This window comes from Antechinus flavipes, chromosome 4, assembly GCF_016432865.1.
Source record: "Antechinus flavipes isolate AdamAnt ecotype Samford, QLD, Australia chromosome 4, AdamAnt_v2, whole genome shotgun sequence".
In the NCBI taxonomy this organism is placed as follows: Eukaryota; Metazoa; Chordata; class Mammalia; order Dasyuromorphia; family Dasyuridae; genus Antechinus; species Antechinus flavipes.
In genome coordinates this window covers 135,281,597-135,298,089 of record NC_067401.1, presented here as the reverse complement: position 1 = coordinate 135,298,089, position 16,493 = coordinate 135,281,597, and the positions used below count along the sequence as shown (strand labels likewise).

The 16,493-nt window shown below is 45.1% G+C and overlaps 1 protein-coding gene across 1 annotated transcript; it reads left to right on the top strand.

Annotated features, from left to right (window-relative positions):
- Positions 1 to 9,071: 9,071 nt before the first annotated feature.
- Positions 9,072 to 15,330, top strand: CISD3 (CDGSH iron sulfur domain 3). Its single transcript, XM_051994658.1, has 4 exons — positions 9,072 to 9,262; positions 10,724 to 10,771; positions 14,274 to 14,387; positions 14,835 to 15,330. The coding sequence occupies exons 1-4, from the start codon at positions 9,215 to 9,217 to the stop codon at positions 15,012 to 15,014; spliced, it is 390 nt and encodes a 129-aa protein (XP_051850618.1). The 5' UTR covers positions 9,072 to 9,214; the 3' UTR covers positions 15,015 to 15,330.
- The last annotated feature ends 1,163 nt before the right edge of the window (positions 15,331 to 16,493 follow it).

Here is a 16,493-nt window from a genome sequence, read left to right as displayed (position 1 = left end):
TAGAAAGCAAGCTATAGGGTCCGTGGAATCAGGGAAAGTTGGACGTGACAAAAATAACACAGAGGGGAAAAGACAATCCAGTGGGATTTATCTGCATGAAGACCCAGCAAAGGAGACTGAGGTGGAAGAACAATGAGATAGCTTTGTCACAACACCCTGGAGGGGAGAATTTATCCAGGAAAAGAGGGTGTCAACAAACTAGTTCAGAGTGCTATGGAGAGGACTAAAAGGAGAAGGAAGAAGGAAGAAAGCAGGGCAAGCAGATGGCTCAGTGGATAGAGTTCCAGCCCCGGACTCAGGAGGACCACAGACACCTGCTGTATGAGCCTGGGTAAGTCACTTAATCCAGGTGTGTGTATGTGTAAGAGAGAGACAAAGACAGAGAGCACTTTATATTGGAGATTAAAAGATCAGTGGTCATTTGGAGAAATTGGATGACCCCCTTAGGACCTAGATTACAAAGGGTTTCGAATTGAGGGAGAAAAATGGAGGCATTTTGTTATGAGTTCAAATGTTGGAGTTCTTGTTCTTCTCAAAGCACAGCCGGTTTAGAGGCTTAGAGCCCTCCGAATATCTCCAAATCCAAAGGTCTGGTCCTTCAGCCTCTGCCTCTGCTTTCTTCAGCCTCCAGCCAGCTCCACTCTTCATGTCATTCCAGTGAAATCTCGACTTGTAGCTTCTTCACTCTGAAGAACTTCTTTGACTGGCCCATTGAAGCTCTATTTATGCTCCTTCAAGAGAGGGATTGTGGGTTTTCTCCCATAGTGCTCTCTGGCCCAAAGAGCTTCAAGGGAGGTGTGAACTCATTGAACTCCAATGAGTAAAGGTGTGAACACAAGCCTTGTATTAATTAGTTCTACTTAGTACCTTGTTTCAGGTTCTGCCCAAAACATCTTCTTGTAAGATTAGATCAACTCTAATTAGTTAGCAGTTAGTAAGGATTCCAACAGCATTTAATGTAGCAACTGAATGTAAATGGCTTTCTGGAAGAGTTTGGGGCAGTGAATGATCCTGTCCTTAAACAGGAACAAACATCGACTCTTTGGTGTTGAGTAGGGGGCAGCAAGGTAGTAGAGTAGATGGGAGTGCGGAGCCTGGGGTCAGTGAGACATCTTCCTAAATTCAAATCTGGCCTCACTTACTTACTAGCTTTGTTCCTCTCAGTAAGTCACTTCAGTCTGCCTCAGTTTCCCCATCTGCAAAGTGAGCTGAAGAAAATAGCAAACCATTTTGGTATGTTTACCAAGAAAACTCAAGAAACAGAAGTATTAGATGATCTCCTTGAGGGGAGGGTGGGAGGTCTGGAGAATATTTTAGGTATGGAAGTATTGTGAGCAAAGACTGGAGATGGAGAAGAGTCAATAAATCCTCAATTTGGCTTTTACAGCCATTCACTGTTATGGAATATTATTGTTCTGTAAGAAATGACCAGCAGGATGAATACAGAGAGGACTGGCGAGACTTACATGAACTGATGCTAAGTGAAATGAGCAGAACCAGGAGATCATTATACACTTCGACAACGATATTGTATGAGGACATATTTTGATGGAAGTGGATTTCTTTGACAAAGAGACCTGAGTTTCAATTGATAAATGACGGACAAAAGCAGCTACACCCAAAGAAAGAACACTGGGAAACGAATGTAAACTATCTGCATTTTTGTTTTTCTTCCCGGATTATTTATACCTTCTGAATCCAATTCTCCCTACGCAACAAGAGAACTGTTCGGTTCTGCAAACATATATTGTATCTAGGATATACTGCAACATATCCAACATATAAAGGACTGCTTGCCATCTAGGGGAGGGGGTGGAGGGAGGGAGGGGGAAAAAAATCGGAACAGAAACGAGTGTCAATATAATGTAATTATTAAATAAAAAATTTAAAAAAAAAAGCCATTCACAACCTGGTCACCACCTATTTTTATTAAAACAGGACTTTATCCAAGGTAAGCATTAATAAATGCTCCTCTTCCTTCCAACTTATCTTGTCTCCCCCCTTTTCCTAGCTTCTCTCATGGTTCTCCTTTCTACATTAAGCCTTCCTGATCCCTTCCCCCAATTGTTAGGCTTTCCCTCCTCCTTAACTACCTAACTTTTAGTTTGTGTTTACTCTGTACATACTTACATAGGTACACTTTGTCATCCCAGATAGAAGGTAAACTCTTTGAGCGCCAAGGGTTAATTCCTTTTGTTGTTGTTTTGATATTTTCATAGGCCTAGTACACAACTGTTTATTAAGAAGAGGGGGACATGGGCTGTGTGAGGCTCTATCCTCTAAAACAATATAGTTGGAACCTCATGTTCTCTGAGATCCATTCTTGCTCTGGCTTTGAGAATGTGTGATACATGACTTCATTAATATTGGTACGTTCCCCCATCATTTTTACAGGTTCAAAAGTTTCTGTAGGACATTTTTCTTCTAAACATATATCCACATTTATCATGCTGCATAAGAAAAATCAAATTAAAAAGGACAAAAATGAGAAAAAAAAGTACAAACAAACAAAAAAAAAGATGACAATGTTATGTTGTGATCCACATTTAGTCCCCATGTTCCTCTCTCTGGATGCAGATAACTCTCTCCATCACTGTCTATTGAAACTGGCCTGAATCATTTCATTGTTGAAAAGAGCCACGTCCATCAGAGTTGATCATAATCTTCTTGTTGCCATGTACAATGATCTCCTGGTTCTGCTCATTTCACTCAGCATCAGTTCATGTAAGTCTCTTCAGGCCTCTCTGTATTCATCCTGCTGGTCATTTCTTACAGAACAATAATATTCCATAACAGTCATATACCATAATTTATTTAGCCATTCTCCAACTGATGGGCAGCCACTCAGTTCCTTGCTACAGAAACATTTTACACTTCTTCTGAGATCTTCCATAATTGAGTCTACCAGCACAGTTGGGAATAGATGTGTCCCAGTAAAGTTAATTCTTATAAAACAAGTGCTCTTCTCCTATTTACTCATGTAAAAACACTCATAAAATTTAAAAAAAAAAACACTCATAAAATACTTTCATATGTAAAATTTTGTAGAGAAAGTTAAATGCCAAAATGGATAAAGCAATGAGTCTAGAAATGAGTTAGAAAGACCTGAGCTGATTGCCAGCTTCAGGCGTTTAATGACTATATGACCTCTCTCTGTCTCAGTTTCTTTAACTGTCAAATAAGGCTAATAATAGCTCTTACCTCCCAGGGTTGTTGTGAGGACAACAAATAGGAGCTTAATATGAAACCACTTCCTTCTTTCTTTGCTTCCTTCTTTCTTCCTTCCTCCCAAAGGCATACAGCTGTTGGAAAGAATAAAAATCTTCTCACTAGTAGTACCTGTTATTACTGAGAATTAATAGGGATATGGAGAAAATAGCTAGAGAAACCAAAGACTTTTGTCTTTGGGTTTGTTGTTTTTTGTTTTTCCTCAATAGTATTTTATTTTTCCAATTACATGTAAATATAGTTTTCAACATTTATTTTTGTAAGATTTTGAATTTTATTTTATTTTTATTGTTCCTCCCTAAGCAAACTGATGCTGTATGTTATACATGTACAGTCATTTTAAATATATTTCCCTATTAGTCGTGCTGTGAAAGAAAAATCAGAACAAAAGGGGAAAACCATGAAAAAGAAAAAGCAAACAATAGCAACAAAAAGTTGAAAATAGTATGCTTCAATCTGATTCAGTCTCCATAGTTCTCTCTGTTTGAGAATTATATTTTCCACCTCACATCTATTGGAATTGCAAAGACTTTGTCTTTGGCCAGAAAGGATGCAGGTTGAGGATAAAAAAAATAACACTAGATTTGTAGTGGATGACCTGGGTTTGACTCTCACCTCTGTTACTCACAGCTTATGTGACCTGGGGCAAATAGCTTCCCCTAACTGGACCTCAGTTTCCTCCTCTGTAACTTGTTGGTTGGATTAGATAATTTCTAAGATCTCTTCCAGTTCTGTATATTATTATCATATTGGATAATGGCCCTATGGAACGTTTTGGTGCCTACAGTCAATGCCAGACTACAGGCTGTAACTCCTACTTAGCAGCTCAGTTTTCATTTGCAGTGATTTTCCAGTTTTGCAAGTTATCTTCCCTCCAGGATTTCCCTTTCTCTAAAGGAAGTCCCTTCTTTGCTCCCAAATCATAAGATTTTTCTCCCATGTTTCGGTGTCCCAATTTCCCTGGGGCTCCCAGCCCCTTCTCTTCGATGACAGAGAAGGGCTAGATTTAAGGTTTGCTCCTGGATTGATCCCTCTGCACCTGCTCACTGGAGAACCTACATCTCCTTTCCCTCAGCGCAGAGATGGGGAGCTGCAGGTGTGGAATATTGCATTCACTGCTATATCCAGCTGGCGCCAAATGATTTCCTTTTTCTCTTACTTCGAGGCAAGGAAAGTCAGTCGGTCAATGAGCATTTATTAGGCACTTTCCTGGTATTAGACACTGAGCTAAGCCCTGGGGATAGAAAGAAAGGTAAAAAGCAAGAATTCACAGTCTAAAGAACTTTGTGGGAATGACTGAGGGGAGGGAAGAGGGAGGAGCAATATACTGAACATGATATAAAAACAAAAGATTATGAATAACATACGATATTTTAAAAACAGTAGTTGGTTGTTGAGATGGACATCCAACAAGGCTGTGGCAGCTGCGGCAAATTCCCCCGCCCTGCCCAAACTCCTCCTGGCTTTTTTCCTTTGGGGCTGGGCTCTTATGTAAACAAGGGGCCTGGTCAGCAACTTGTACTGGGCGGTGCTCAGGCCCCGGGCGCTCTCCTAGGCCCGGAAGAGCGGGACTTGCTGCAGCTGGAGGGACCCTGAATCTGGCGGTCTGGATGGCTGGTACTGGGCCTCCACCTGCTCATGGGTAACAGCCTGAATCTGAAGTCAGGGAATCCGAGTTCCTATTCCTATCTGTCACCAACATGGTGGGTGTTTAATAAATGTTTGCTGTTTAAGGCATTCCTGTCTGGAACTAGAATGAGTTTCCTCATCTGTAAAATGGGACGGGGGAGACTGGAGGACTTTCAAAGGGCTTTTCAATTGTAATGATTCTTACATATCTAGCTCACAGCACTAAAAGGCCTTCTCCTTCCCCGTTTAAGTTTGTATGTATGCTCTCCCCTCACCCCCTCTCTCTGACTCGCCCTCTTTTCTCCCTCCCTCCCTCTTTCTCTCTGTCTCCCTATGACTCTCCCTATGTCTGTCTCCCTCTCTCTGTCTTTGTCTCTCTCCCTCTCTCTGTCTCTGCTCTCTCTCTGTTTCTGTGTGTGTGTGTCTGTCTGTCTCTGCTTTCTCTCTCTCTCTCTCTCTCTCTCTCTCTCTCTCTCTCTCTCTCTCTCTCTCTCCCTCCCTCCCTCTCTCTGTCTTTGTCTCTCTCCCTCTCTCTGTCTCTGCTCTCTCTCTGTTTCTGTGTGTGTGTGTCTGTCTGTCTCTGCTTTCTCTCTCTCTCTCTCTCTCTCTCTCTCTCTCTCTCTCTCTCTCTCCCTCCCTCCCTCCCTCCCTCCCTCCCTCTCTCTGTCTGTCTCCCTCTCTCTGTCTTTGTCTCTCTCCCTCTCTCTGTCTCTGCTCTCTTTCTGTTTCTGTGTGTATCTGTCTCTGCTTTCTCTCTCTCTCTCTCTCTCTCTCTCTCCCTCCCTCTCTCTGTCTCCCTTTCTGTCTTTGTCTCTCTCCCTCTCTGTCTCTGCTCTCTCTTTCTCTGTTTCTGTGTGTGTGTGTGTGTGTCTGTCTGTCTGTCTGTCTGTCTCTCTCTCTCTCTCTCTCTCCCTCCCTCTGTCTCCTTCTCTCTGTCTTTGTCTCTCTCTCTCTCTCTCCCTCCCTCCCTCTCTCTGTCTCCCTTTCTGTCTTTGTCTCTCTCCCTCTCTGTCTCTGCTCTCTCTTTCTCTGTTTCTCTGTGTGTGTGTGTGTGTGTGTGTGTCTGTCTGTCTGTCTCTGCTTTCTCTCTCTCTCTCTCTCTCTCTCTCTCTCTCCCTCCCTCCCTCCCTCTTTCTGTCTGTCTCCCTCTCTCTGTCTCTGCTCTTTCTGTTTCTGTCTGTGTGTGTATCTGTCTCTGCTTTCTCTCTCTCTCTCCCTCCCTCTGTCTCCTTCTCTCTCTCTCTCTCTCTCTCTCTCTCTCTCTCTCTCTCTCTCTCTCTCTCTCTCTCTCTCTCTCTCTCCCTCCCTCTCTCTGTCTCCCTTTCTGTCTTTGTCTCTCTCCCTCTCTGTCTCTGCTCTCTCTTTCTCTGTTTCTGTGTGTGTGTGTGTCTGTCTGTCTGTCTGTCTGTCTCTCTCTCTCTCTCTCTCATTGTGACTCTCATTTTCTCTCTCACTCCTTCCACCTCCCTTCTCTCCCCCCCTTCCCTCTTTTCCCCCCTTCCCTCCCTCTCTCCATCTCTCCCTTCTCTGTGTCTCTGTGCTCTGTCACTGTTTCTGTTTCTCTGGTTTCTCTCTCTTTCTGTTTCTCTGTTTCTGTCTCTGTCTCTGTCTCTCACTCTGTCTCAATATCACCTTTCTTTACCAAAACATCTTTCCTCTTCTTGTTTGTCCTTGAAGAGAACCATGACATCAGGAAGGTGTTGCCATGACAGGAAAGTGAGCTGGATTTAGATCCAGGGTTTTCTACTCCAGAGCTATCTGGGTCCAGTGGCAAGATCAGGATGACTGGAGATGGCCCTGGGTAGACCTTAAGGCCTTCAACAATCTTTATAACAAAGTAGAAAAAGTAAAAACAATCTGACCACACTCTAAGTTACACATCAACTGGGTTTAGCATTATTTGGACTGCTGAGGGAAAAATGATTTTGAAAAACTTGGAATCTCATAGCAGGAGCAGCAGGCAACATTGTAGAGAGATTCTGGGTCTGCAGCCAGGAAAACTCTTCCTGAACCCAAATTCAGCCCCAGACCCTTACTAGCTGTGAGACCCTGCGCAAGTCACTTAACCCTATTTTTCTCGGTTTCCTCATCTGCACAATGAGTTGGAGAAAGAAAAGGCCAACCACTCCAGTATTTTTGCCAAGGAAACTCCAAATGTGGACAAGTTTGTCTTAGTCTCCTCATCTGCAAAACGAGTTGGAGAAAGAAATAGCAAAGCACTCCGGTAGCTTTCCGAGATATACCCCAAAAGGGTCATGATTAGTGGGGAAAAAAAAAACTATTATTGTTGTTGTTATTGTTACTATTCAGGGTTGACCCTAGCTTAGCAAGTACATATTTGGTGTTTTTCACTTGCATCTTTGCCTCTTAGCCCGGACACGCAACTGCACCGGCTCAATTTGTCCCCATTTGTCGGGGAAGGAATCAAATCCAATATACTGTGATTACGTGCCTATTTGCAAGCCTGGAGTTGTGCTAAAAACCTCGGCTTCTTAGCCTTGAGGGCTCTAAGTGACTTTCAGGTCCGACCCACTTACTACTAATACCTTACTTTTCTGCCCCGAGGAGGTCTTAGCCTTCTCCAAACAAGAGAATTAGTAACAGGAGAGAAGGCAAAGTCAAAGGCCTCAGGCTACACGGAAACAACCCCGGCTAAAGCCGGGAGCCTGGCTCGGGAGTCTAGGATCTGGGTCCGGGCGTTAGCGTTTGCTTCCCTCGGCGGTCTCGGGGTGCCCGCCTCTGATCTCAGGGTGAGGCTGTCGGGACCACATTGTGGGTGGCCTTCAATCGGAGTCAGGAGCCTAAACTTGAACGCGGAGCCAAGGGGGAACCACGGAAGGGTTTTGAGTGAATGAAGCACGTGCCAAACCCTGGGGAGCTCACCCTCTGGTGGGGGAGGCAACCCTCGGGGAAGGTTTTCGTTGCCATCCGAACGGAAAAATCCTCCGGCCCTTCGCGTGCAGCCATGGAGGGTAATGGCTCGGCTTTTTAAGTCGTTTCCGCTGATAAAACCAGATCAGTTTCTCAAGTTGGATTATTTGACCGTGTCAAGGGCTTTGGCGGGAAGATACCTCAGCAATACTCATACTAGCAGCCTTGCGGGAGGCTAATGCGTGCAAATGCGTGTGCGCCGGGGCGTATCGGGCACACACGTGCATCTGCATGTGCACACACGGAGCTCCCGTGCGTACGCGCTCTAGTGGCTCGGGTGTGCATGTGTGGTGGGCCGCGAGGTGGGGTGAGGGGTGGAGCGCCGGGCCTGCTGCCGGGAGGATCCGAGTTCAGCTGTGACTTCAGACCCTTAGTAGCCCTCGCGATCCTGGCCAAGTCACTTAATCCCCTTTACTCCAGTGTCCTCCTCTGTAAAATGAGCTGAACAAGGGAAAGGGCAAACCGCTCCGGTGTCTCTGCCAAGAAAACTCCAAACGGGAGCACAGTCTAACACGGCTGGACAACATGTTGTGTCATGTACATGCATCCTTATCCCATCTATGCATCCACTCACTTATCCCTTTCCTTTGATCCTCACACCCTGCGAGATAGGGGCTGCTATTAACTCCATTTTACAGATGAGGAAACTGAGGCAGGTGGGCTAAGTAAGTTAGTTTCTGAGGCAGGATTTGAACTGGTCTCCCTGACCCCGGCACTGTCGCCACTGCTAGCAGAACGAGGGAGCCCTCGAAAGGCCAGGAAAGCCGGTCAGTGAAAAGAAGGGAGAGGGGACATTCTTGCGGGTCAGCACACAGACATTTTGGAGTCGCCGGGTCCGCGGCCCAGATTTCGCGTGCATGGGAGTCCTGTGAGATAAAGCTGGAAAGGTGGAGAACTTGGACTGCTTCCAAGAACTTTACTCGGAGGCAGTTGGGGTCCACGAAAGACTTTAGGGGAAGAGGGATCGGAGGAGTTCGGTGTTTTCTTCTGCAGCTAGAGGCTCATCTTGCGTTTTATTGTGCATGCATTTTGTAGACGGCTGCAGCAAATGCGCGCATAGAGCCTTTCCCGCCAGGGCTCCCCTAGCAACCTCAGCTCTCTCCCTCCCAGATTTAGGGTGGGGCGCAATCCGCGGGGGAAAACAGCTGGTGCCCAGGGCCGCGAGGGCTCCGCGGGGCTCGGCTAGCTCCTCCCACCGCGGCCGGCCGCGCCAGCCTCCCGCAGGAAGGGGAGGGCAGAGAGGAAGAGAGGCTGGGGGGAGGCGCGCAGAGGCCGCGGGCGCAGGGCGGGCGCATAGCTCGGGCGCAGGGCGAGCGCATCCCTAGCGCCCCCGCGGGAGAGCCGGAGGCCGCACCGGGACGCCGACGGGGAAGGTGACCCGGCCACGGGGCGGGGCCGGAGGCGGAGTCCGTGGCGCAGCGCGACAATGGCCAGCGTGGTGGCTGGACTGCGCACCGTGGGCAGCCGGGCCGCGGTGAGAGGCTCCGGCGGGACGCGCCGCCTGCGGTCCTCCGCGCGCACCCCCTCCCCAGCCTCGACCCCTCCCCACGAGCCCTCTGCCTTCCTTCCTGCCCCCAACCCCTGATCCTGGCCTCCCTCCTCCCTCTCTCCAGCTCCGCTTCTTTCCTTCCCCGCGTTCTCCAGTCCTTCTGGCCTCCCTCCCTCCCGATGCTTGTTTTCTGTCTCCCCTCATCAGGTTTTCGCCCCCTCCTCTAATCGTTTTCACCCCTACCCTAATGACGTTTTTACCGTCCGCTAATCGCGTCTTCACCCCCTTCCCTTAATCGTTTTCACTCCCTCCCCTAATCACCTTGTCTCCCCTATTCCCTAATCACCTTTCCATCCCCCGTCTGTCACCCTCCTCTATTCTCCCTCCTCCCTTACACCTTCCTCTCCTCTCCCCAGTCACCTTTCCTCCCTTCTCCCCTACATCTTTCTTCCCCCTCCCCTAATCACCTTTCTCCCCCAGTCACCTTCCCACTCCTCTCCCCTATTCTTCCCCTCTCCCCTAATTACCTTTCTCCCAAATCCCTTAAATCCTTGCCCCACGTTCCTTTTCCTAAGCCTTCCTCCCAACCTCCTCTAACCCTCTCTTCCTTTTGCTTCCCTTCCCTTCCCAGGCCTGATTTTCCTTCCGATATCCTGCCCCCATTCCCCTTTGCCCCGATTTCTTCATTTAGGGAATTGAGTTGGACTGAGGTCCCTTCCACGTTTCTGAAAGCCCCCTCCTTCTTTCCAGCCCCCTGAAGAAAGGTGGCTACATTGGGAATCAGGAAGGAGTTGAAATCCTGGCTCTGCTCTTCCTAAATGATCTTGGGCAAGTCACCCCACTTACCTGGATTTTTCTGGGTAAAATGAAGGGGAGCTGAACTAGAGGGTCTTTAAAGCCCTGGATTTCCTGGTTCTGCCCCTCTTTCTTTGGTCCCACTTCTTTTATTCCCGAATTCTCTGGGGTCTTTTCAGTTGGTAGTGGTTAGTCATTTTCTGTTGTGCCTGCTTCTACGGGACCCACTTTGGGAGTTTTCTTAGCAGATACTAGAGCTGTTTGCCATTTCCCCCTCTAGCTCATTTTACAGTTGAAGAAACAAGCATATGGGATTAAGTGACTTGTCCAGTGTTACACAGCTGAGAGATGTCTGAGATCAAATTGAACCCCAGTCTCCAAGCCTGAGCTCTCCCTCCCCTCACCACTAGCAGTCTGGTGTTTTATTAGCCCATTCTGTAAATTCTCTCCTCCTTTTGTTCACCCTCTTGTATTTCCTTTCTTCTTATCTCAACTTCTTCCTTATTTTCATCAGCCTTGGGCTATTATGATGGATTAAAATATTTAATGGGCCCACTACTTTAAAAAACCTCAGGATCAACTTTTAAAAACTTAATTTATTTTTCCCTCTTCTCTTTTTTGCATTGTTTCTGTCCCCCTCCCTCACACCAGGGTGCAGAGCTGAGGTGGAACCAGATCAGGGTGTTCTCTTCTTGGCTGGTAAGTAAATACTCACAGGAAAGGTTTAATTAACCCATCTTCTCCCTCCTGGGGAGGCCCAGAGGAATAATGTACTTTGGCCAAGGCCATGTAGCTCGAGGCCTTGGCATTTATATTACCAGCTCATTTCCTCATTTCTCTCATTTAAAACTCAGTGATTTTTAAGGTTCCTTAGGGTTAATACTCATAAATTTTTACCCAGCTACTTGGGTTTACCCCCAAAACATCCCTCAAGACACAACACACACACATACAGAGAAAGAGAGAGAGAGAGAGAGAGAGAGAAGGAGGGAGGGAGGGAGAGGGAATGAGAAAGAGGAGGGAGAGAAAGAGGGACAGGAAAGGAAAGAGAGAGTCTTAGATGATAGATTAGTGAGAGATCAATTTGTCTATATATAGATATACACAGATATACATACAAAAATACACATCCATATATCTTTATGGAGAGATAGAGACATGCAGGGAAAGTAGAGAATACATATTGGCAGGAAGAAAATGAACTCCTAGGGAAGGCTGGGATAGTGGGTCAGACACATGAAATCATAGAAAGGGAAAAGATCACAGGATTATAGAACTTGTCATGCCTTCCCTTGAAGTAGCATGTAATAATGACTAGAATCCTGAATTTCTAATTAGGAAAATCTGGAAGCAGTCCCTATCTCAGATATATTGTCGTCATTTGTAAAAATGAGGATCATAATAGCATCTAGCTTAGAGGGTTGCTATGATGGAAGAGTGTATTTATGATATATACATATACTCACAGAGAAAGTATTTCTTAAAGCTCTGGACCAAGGGTTCTTATCCATTTTGTGGATGTCTTGGATCCCTTTGACAGGCTGGTGAAGCCTAGGGATTCCTTCTCAGAATATTGCTTTTTAAATGTACAAAGGAAGCCAATTATATTGAAGTAATTATCAAACTATTTTTAAAACAAGTTCATTATGTCCCAGGGACTGTAAAACTGTATACATCCTTTGACTCAACAATGCTAGGTCTATATCCCAAAGAGATCAAAATAAAAAGGAATAAAAGCTGCCAGTCAAAAGTGTTAGTTGCCGCTTTTTTTTTCCTGTTGGCAAAGAATTAAAAATTGAGGGTATACCCATCAATTGGAGAATGGCTGAACAAGGTATGGTATGTATTGTGATGGAATACTATTGTGTTATAAGAAATAAGTAGTAGGATGGTTTCAGAAAAACCTGGGAAGACTTATATGAATTGATGAAAAATGAACGGAATCAGAACATTATCATTATACACAATAACAGCAATACTGTATAATGATCAACTGTGAATGAATTTGTTATTCTCAACAATACAGTGATCTACAACAGTTCCAAAGGACTCGGTGAAAAATGATATCCCCCTTCAGAGAAAGAACTTTTGGAGTCTGAATGGAGATCGAAGCACACTTTTTAAAATTTTTATTTTTCTTGTTTTGGTTTTGTGTTTTTGGTCTGCTTTCTTTTGAAACATGCTAATATATAAAGCAGTGGTTACTAAAACCATCTGGTATTGGCTAAGAAATAGACTAGTTGATCAATGGAATAGGTTAGGTTCAAAGGACAAAACAGCCAATAACTTTAATAATCTAGTGTTTGACAAATCCAAAGACCCCAGTTTTGGGGATAAGAATGCATTATTTGACAAAAATTGCTGGGGAAATCGGAAATTAGTATGGCAGAAACTAGGCATTGACCCACACTTAACACCATACACCAAGATAAGGTCAAACTGGGTTCATGACCTAGGCATAAAGAATGAGATTATAAAGAAATTGGAAGAGCATAAGATTGTTTACCTCTCAGAACTGTGGAAGAGGAAGGAATTTATGACCAAAGAACTAGAGATCACTATTGACCACAAAATAGACATTTTTAATTATATCAAATTGAAAAGTTTTTGTACAAACAAAACTAATGCAGACAAGATTAGAAGGGAAACAATAAACTGGGAAAACCTTTTTACAGTCAAAGGGTCTGATAAAGGCCTCATTTCCAAAATATATAGAGAATTGATTCTAATTTATAAGAAATCAAGCCATTCTCCAATTGATAAATGGTCAAAGGATATGAACAGACAATTCTCAGACAAAGAAATTAAAACTATTTGTAGCCATATGAAAATGTGCTCCAAATCATTATTAATAAGGGAAACGCAAATTAAGACAACTCTGAGATACTACTACACACCTGTCAGATTGGCTAGAATGACAGGGAAAGACAATGCGGAATGTTGGAGGGGATGTGGGAACATTGTTGGTGGAATTGTAAACACATCCAGACATTCTGGAGAGCAATTTGGAACTATGCTCAAGAAGTTATCAAACTGTGCACACCCTTTGATCCAGCAGTGTTTCTACTGGGCATACTAAAGAAGGGAAAGGGACCTGTATGTGCCAAAATGTTTGTGGCAGCCCTGTTTGTAGTAGCTAGAAACTGGAAAATGAAAGGATGCCCATCAATTGGAGAATGGCTGGGTAAATTGTGGTATATGAACGTTATAGAATATTATTGTTCTGTATGGAACGACCAGCGGGATGAATACAGAGAGGACTGGCGAGACTTACATGAACTGATGCTGAGTGAAATGAGCAGAACCAGGAGATCATTATATACCACAACAACGGATACTGTATGAGGATGTATTCTGATGGAAGTGGATCTCTCCGATAAAGAGAGTTAATTCAGTTTCAATTGATCAAGGATGGACAGAAGCAGCTACACCCAAAGAAAGAACACTGGGAAATGAATATAAACTGCTTGCATTTTTGTTTTTCTTCCCGGGTTATTTATACCTTCTGAATTCAATTCTCCCTGTGCAACAAGAAAATTGTTCGGTTCTGTACACATATTGTATCTAGGATATACTGTAACCTATTCAACATGTAAAGGACTGCTTGCCATCTGGGGGAAGGGGTGGAGGGAGGGAGGGGAAAAATCGGAACAAAAGTGAGTGCAAAGGATAATGTTGTAAAAAGTTACCCTGGCATGCTAATATGGAAATGTTTTATATGACTGTATGTGTGTAATCTTTATAATCTCCCTCCCTCCCCCCCTCCCCCAGATGGCAAGCAGTCCTTTACATGTTAAATATGTCACAGTATAGGAAAAAATAAAATATAGCAGTTTAGAAAATTTTTTTTTAAGTTTTTGAACTTCAATGAACAATTTTTACAATAATCATATTGTAAAAACAAACAATTTAAAAAGACTTAATTCTGATCAATGCAATGGCTGACTACCTACTTCCTTTCAGAGGGATGATGGACTGACATGCAGAATAAGCTACACATCTTTGGACATGGCCAGTATGGGAGTTTGTTTTGCTTAATTAGGCATATTTGTTATAAGGCTTTTTTTTCCAATGGAAAAATAGCATGAAAAGAGAAAAATAAATTTAAAAAAAGGAAACAAGTAATAAATTAAAAGAATAGGGGGAAAAACTATTTTAGTATAAAGATTATTAAACTCATCCCTTCCTTCTTTATTCTTAGGACAAATGGATTCCAAGGAAGAAGCCTCTGGTTGCTCAAAAAAAACCCATTAAGGTGTTCCTGAAGGCAGGGAAAACATATAAATGGTGTGTGTGTGGCCGAAGTAAGAACCAGGTAGGACTCTCTGTAAGAGTGAGTGTTGGGTAGGGGGCACCCTCTAGGATCTCCCCTTTCTCAGGCAAGGTTATTCTTGGCTGCCCTCTGTGGGGCTTCCAAGAGACTTTTTCACTTTCTCTGCCCCAGGGAAACCTTTCTAAAAGTCAGGGCCATAGGGGGAGGAGAGCGGAGCGGAGGGGGGGGGGAGGGGTAGGGAAGTAAGCCTAGCTTGTAAGTTGTCCATTTTTGTTGGGACCTGATCTTCCTAACCCCACCCCTCCTTTTTAAAAATTAATTCATTTCCCATTCCCCACCGGTGTTCCCAAGGAATCCAGCTGACTTTATTCCCTCATCAGACTGGGGCTTCCTAAGAGGTTCCTCCTCAGGATCCCCCTCCCTGTCCAGTGCAGGGACCTGGAGGGCAGGGGCCTGAGTGACCTGTTTCCGGCCTTCCTTCCTCCCTAGCCTTTCTGTGACGCCTCCCACCTCTTCCAGGCAACGGGCCTGTTCCCTCTCAGGTTCAAAGTTGAAGAAGACCGTTCAGCCTTTCTTTGTGCCTGCAAGGCAACCTCGAAGCCCCCCTACTGTGACGGCACTCACAAGAGTGACCGGGTACAAAATGCCCAGGAGGGCTCCTCGCTCTGAGTGGTCCCACAGCAGAGGCCTTAGGTTTGGGTTGGCGACCTCCCTTCCAGGCACCTTGAAGGGCTCATCCATTCTTGGGAGCCTGCCTGCCATCCCACCAAGAGATCCCCCCAAGACCCTTCTATTCCTCCACATCCGGGTCTAGACTCTACTTGTCTCCGCCGGAGGTGGGAGGCTTTTGGTGTCATTCCCTGGATTTGATCTCTTGTCCTGTTGTTGGAGTGTAAGGGTTCTTGGTCCCTTCCCCCCACAGTCTAGAACCCAGGAGCAATGTATTCATCCCCATCGGGCACCATTAAATATACTTAGAAATGGTTTTTCTTGTTTTGTTGCTTTTTCTTTAATTCTTTTTCTATTAATGTGAGTAGGAGGGAGGATCCAGTTCCAGGACTGCTGACCTGACACATTGCTTGCTCCTCTATTTGAGGTCTTCCTCTCATTAGTTGTCAGCTACTTACCCACAGCCCTCATTTGACCCTTGAGGAAACTGAGACAGATTAGACTATATTCTTTTTGGGGGCCTTTCTTTGTATTGCCCACACTAACCTGGCACAGAGGAGCAAGCTTGTTAACTAAGGCTTACAGACTCACCTTTACCCGGTGGGAAAGCTAGGTGCGTTTTCACGGCGGGGGGGGGGGGGGGGGGGGGGGGGGGGGGGGGGGAGATGTGGTGTCTTTTTCCAAAGTCCCTCATCCAAATCCAGCCCTCCTTGCTCTGCCTCCTTTTCTCCCCGAGGTTTTGGAAGTTACATGAACACACCTGATGAATAGGGAATGCTTCCTTCTATCAACTTCTGTCCCCAATCCCTAGCACAGCACCTGGCACACAGCAGACACTTCATATATACTTATTGGGCTGGGAAAAGGCCCTTGTCTGACCAAATGAGTTAACACATGTAAAGTGCTTTGCAAAGTTGAACATATACTTATTGTATTTAATTTTGTAAAACATATTTAACATACACATGTTTATATACCAACACTAGCAGTGATATTACTAATAATTGCAATAATGGGTTTAAGACTCTCCAGTCCTGTCCCCTTTCCCACCTATCAAAGACATCCCACCCCAAACACCCTATGGCATATCTTTACAGATAGAGAAAATGTCAATTCTAGAATTAAATTCCTGAATTCTGGGCATTCAGCAGGGCAAGTTGTGCGGCATAATAATTAGCCCAAAGAATGAGAACAGCCTGGATTCAACTTGTGTTGAGGACAAATGGCAAGTTGGGCAGCCTTGGTGCACTAGGACTTTTGTGACATCCCTAGTGGCTCATCTCTAAGTCAGGGGTGACAGTCCCCGTAGAACCCCCCCCTCCCAGGGCTGTTGTGAGGCTAAGCCAGGATCACTGGAGTCTAGGGTTTATCAGGAACTCCTGCTTCCCCATCCCCCCAGCCACCACTAGCTGTGGATGTCTCTGGGTGTCTCGTCTGTAAAACGAGCTCAGACTAGATGAACTCCGGGCTCCCTTGCAG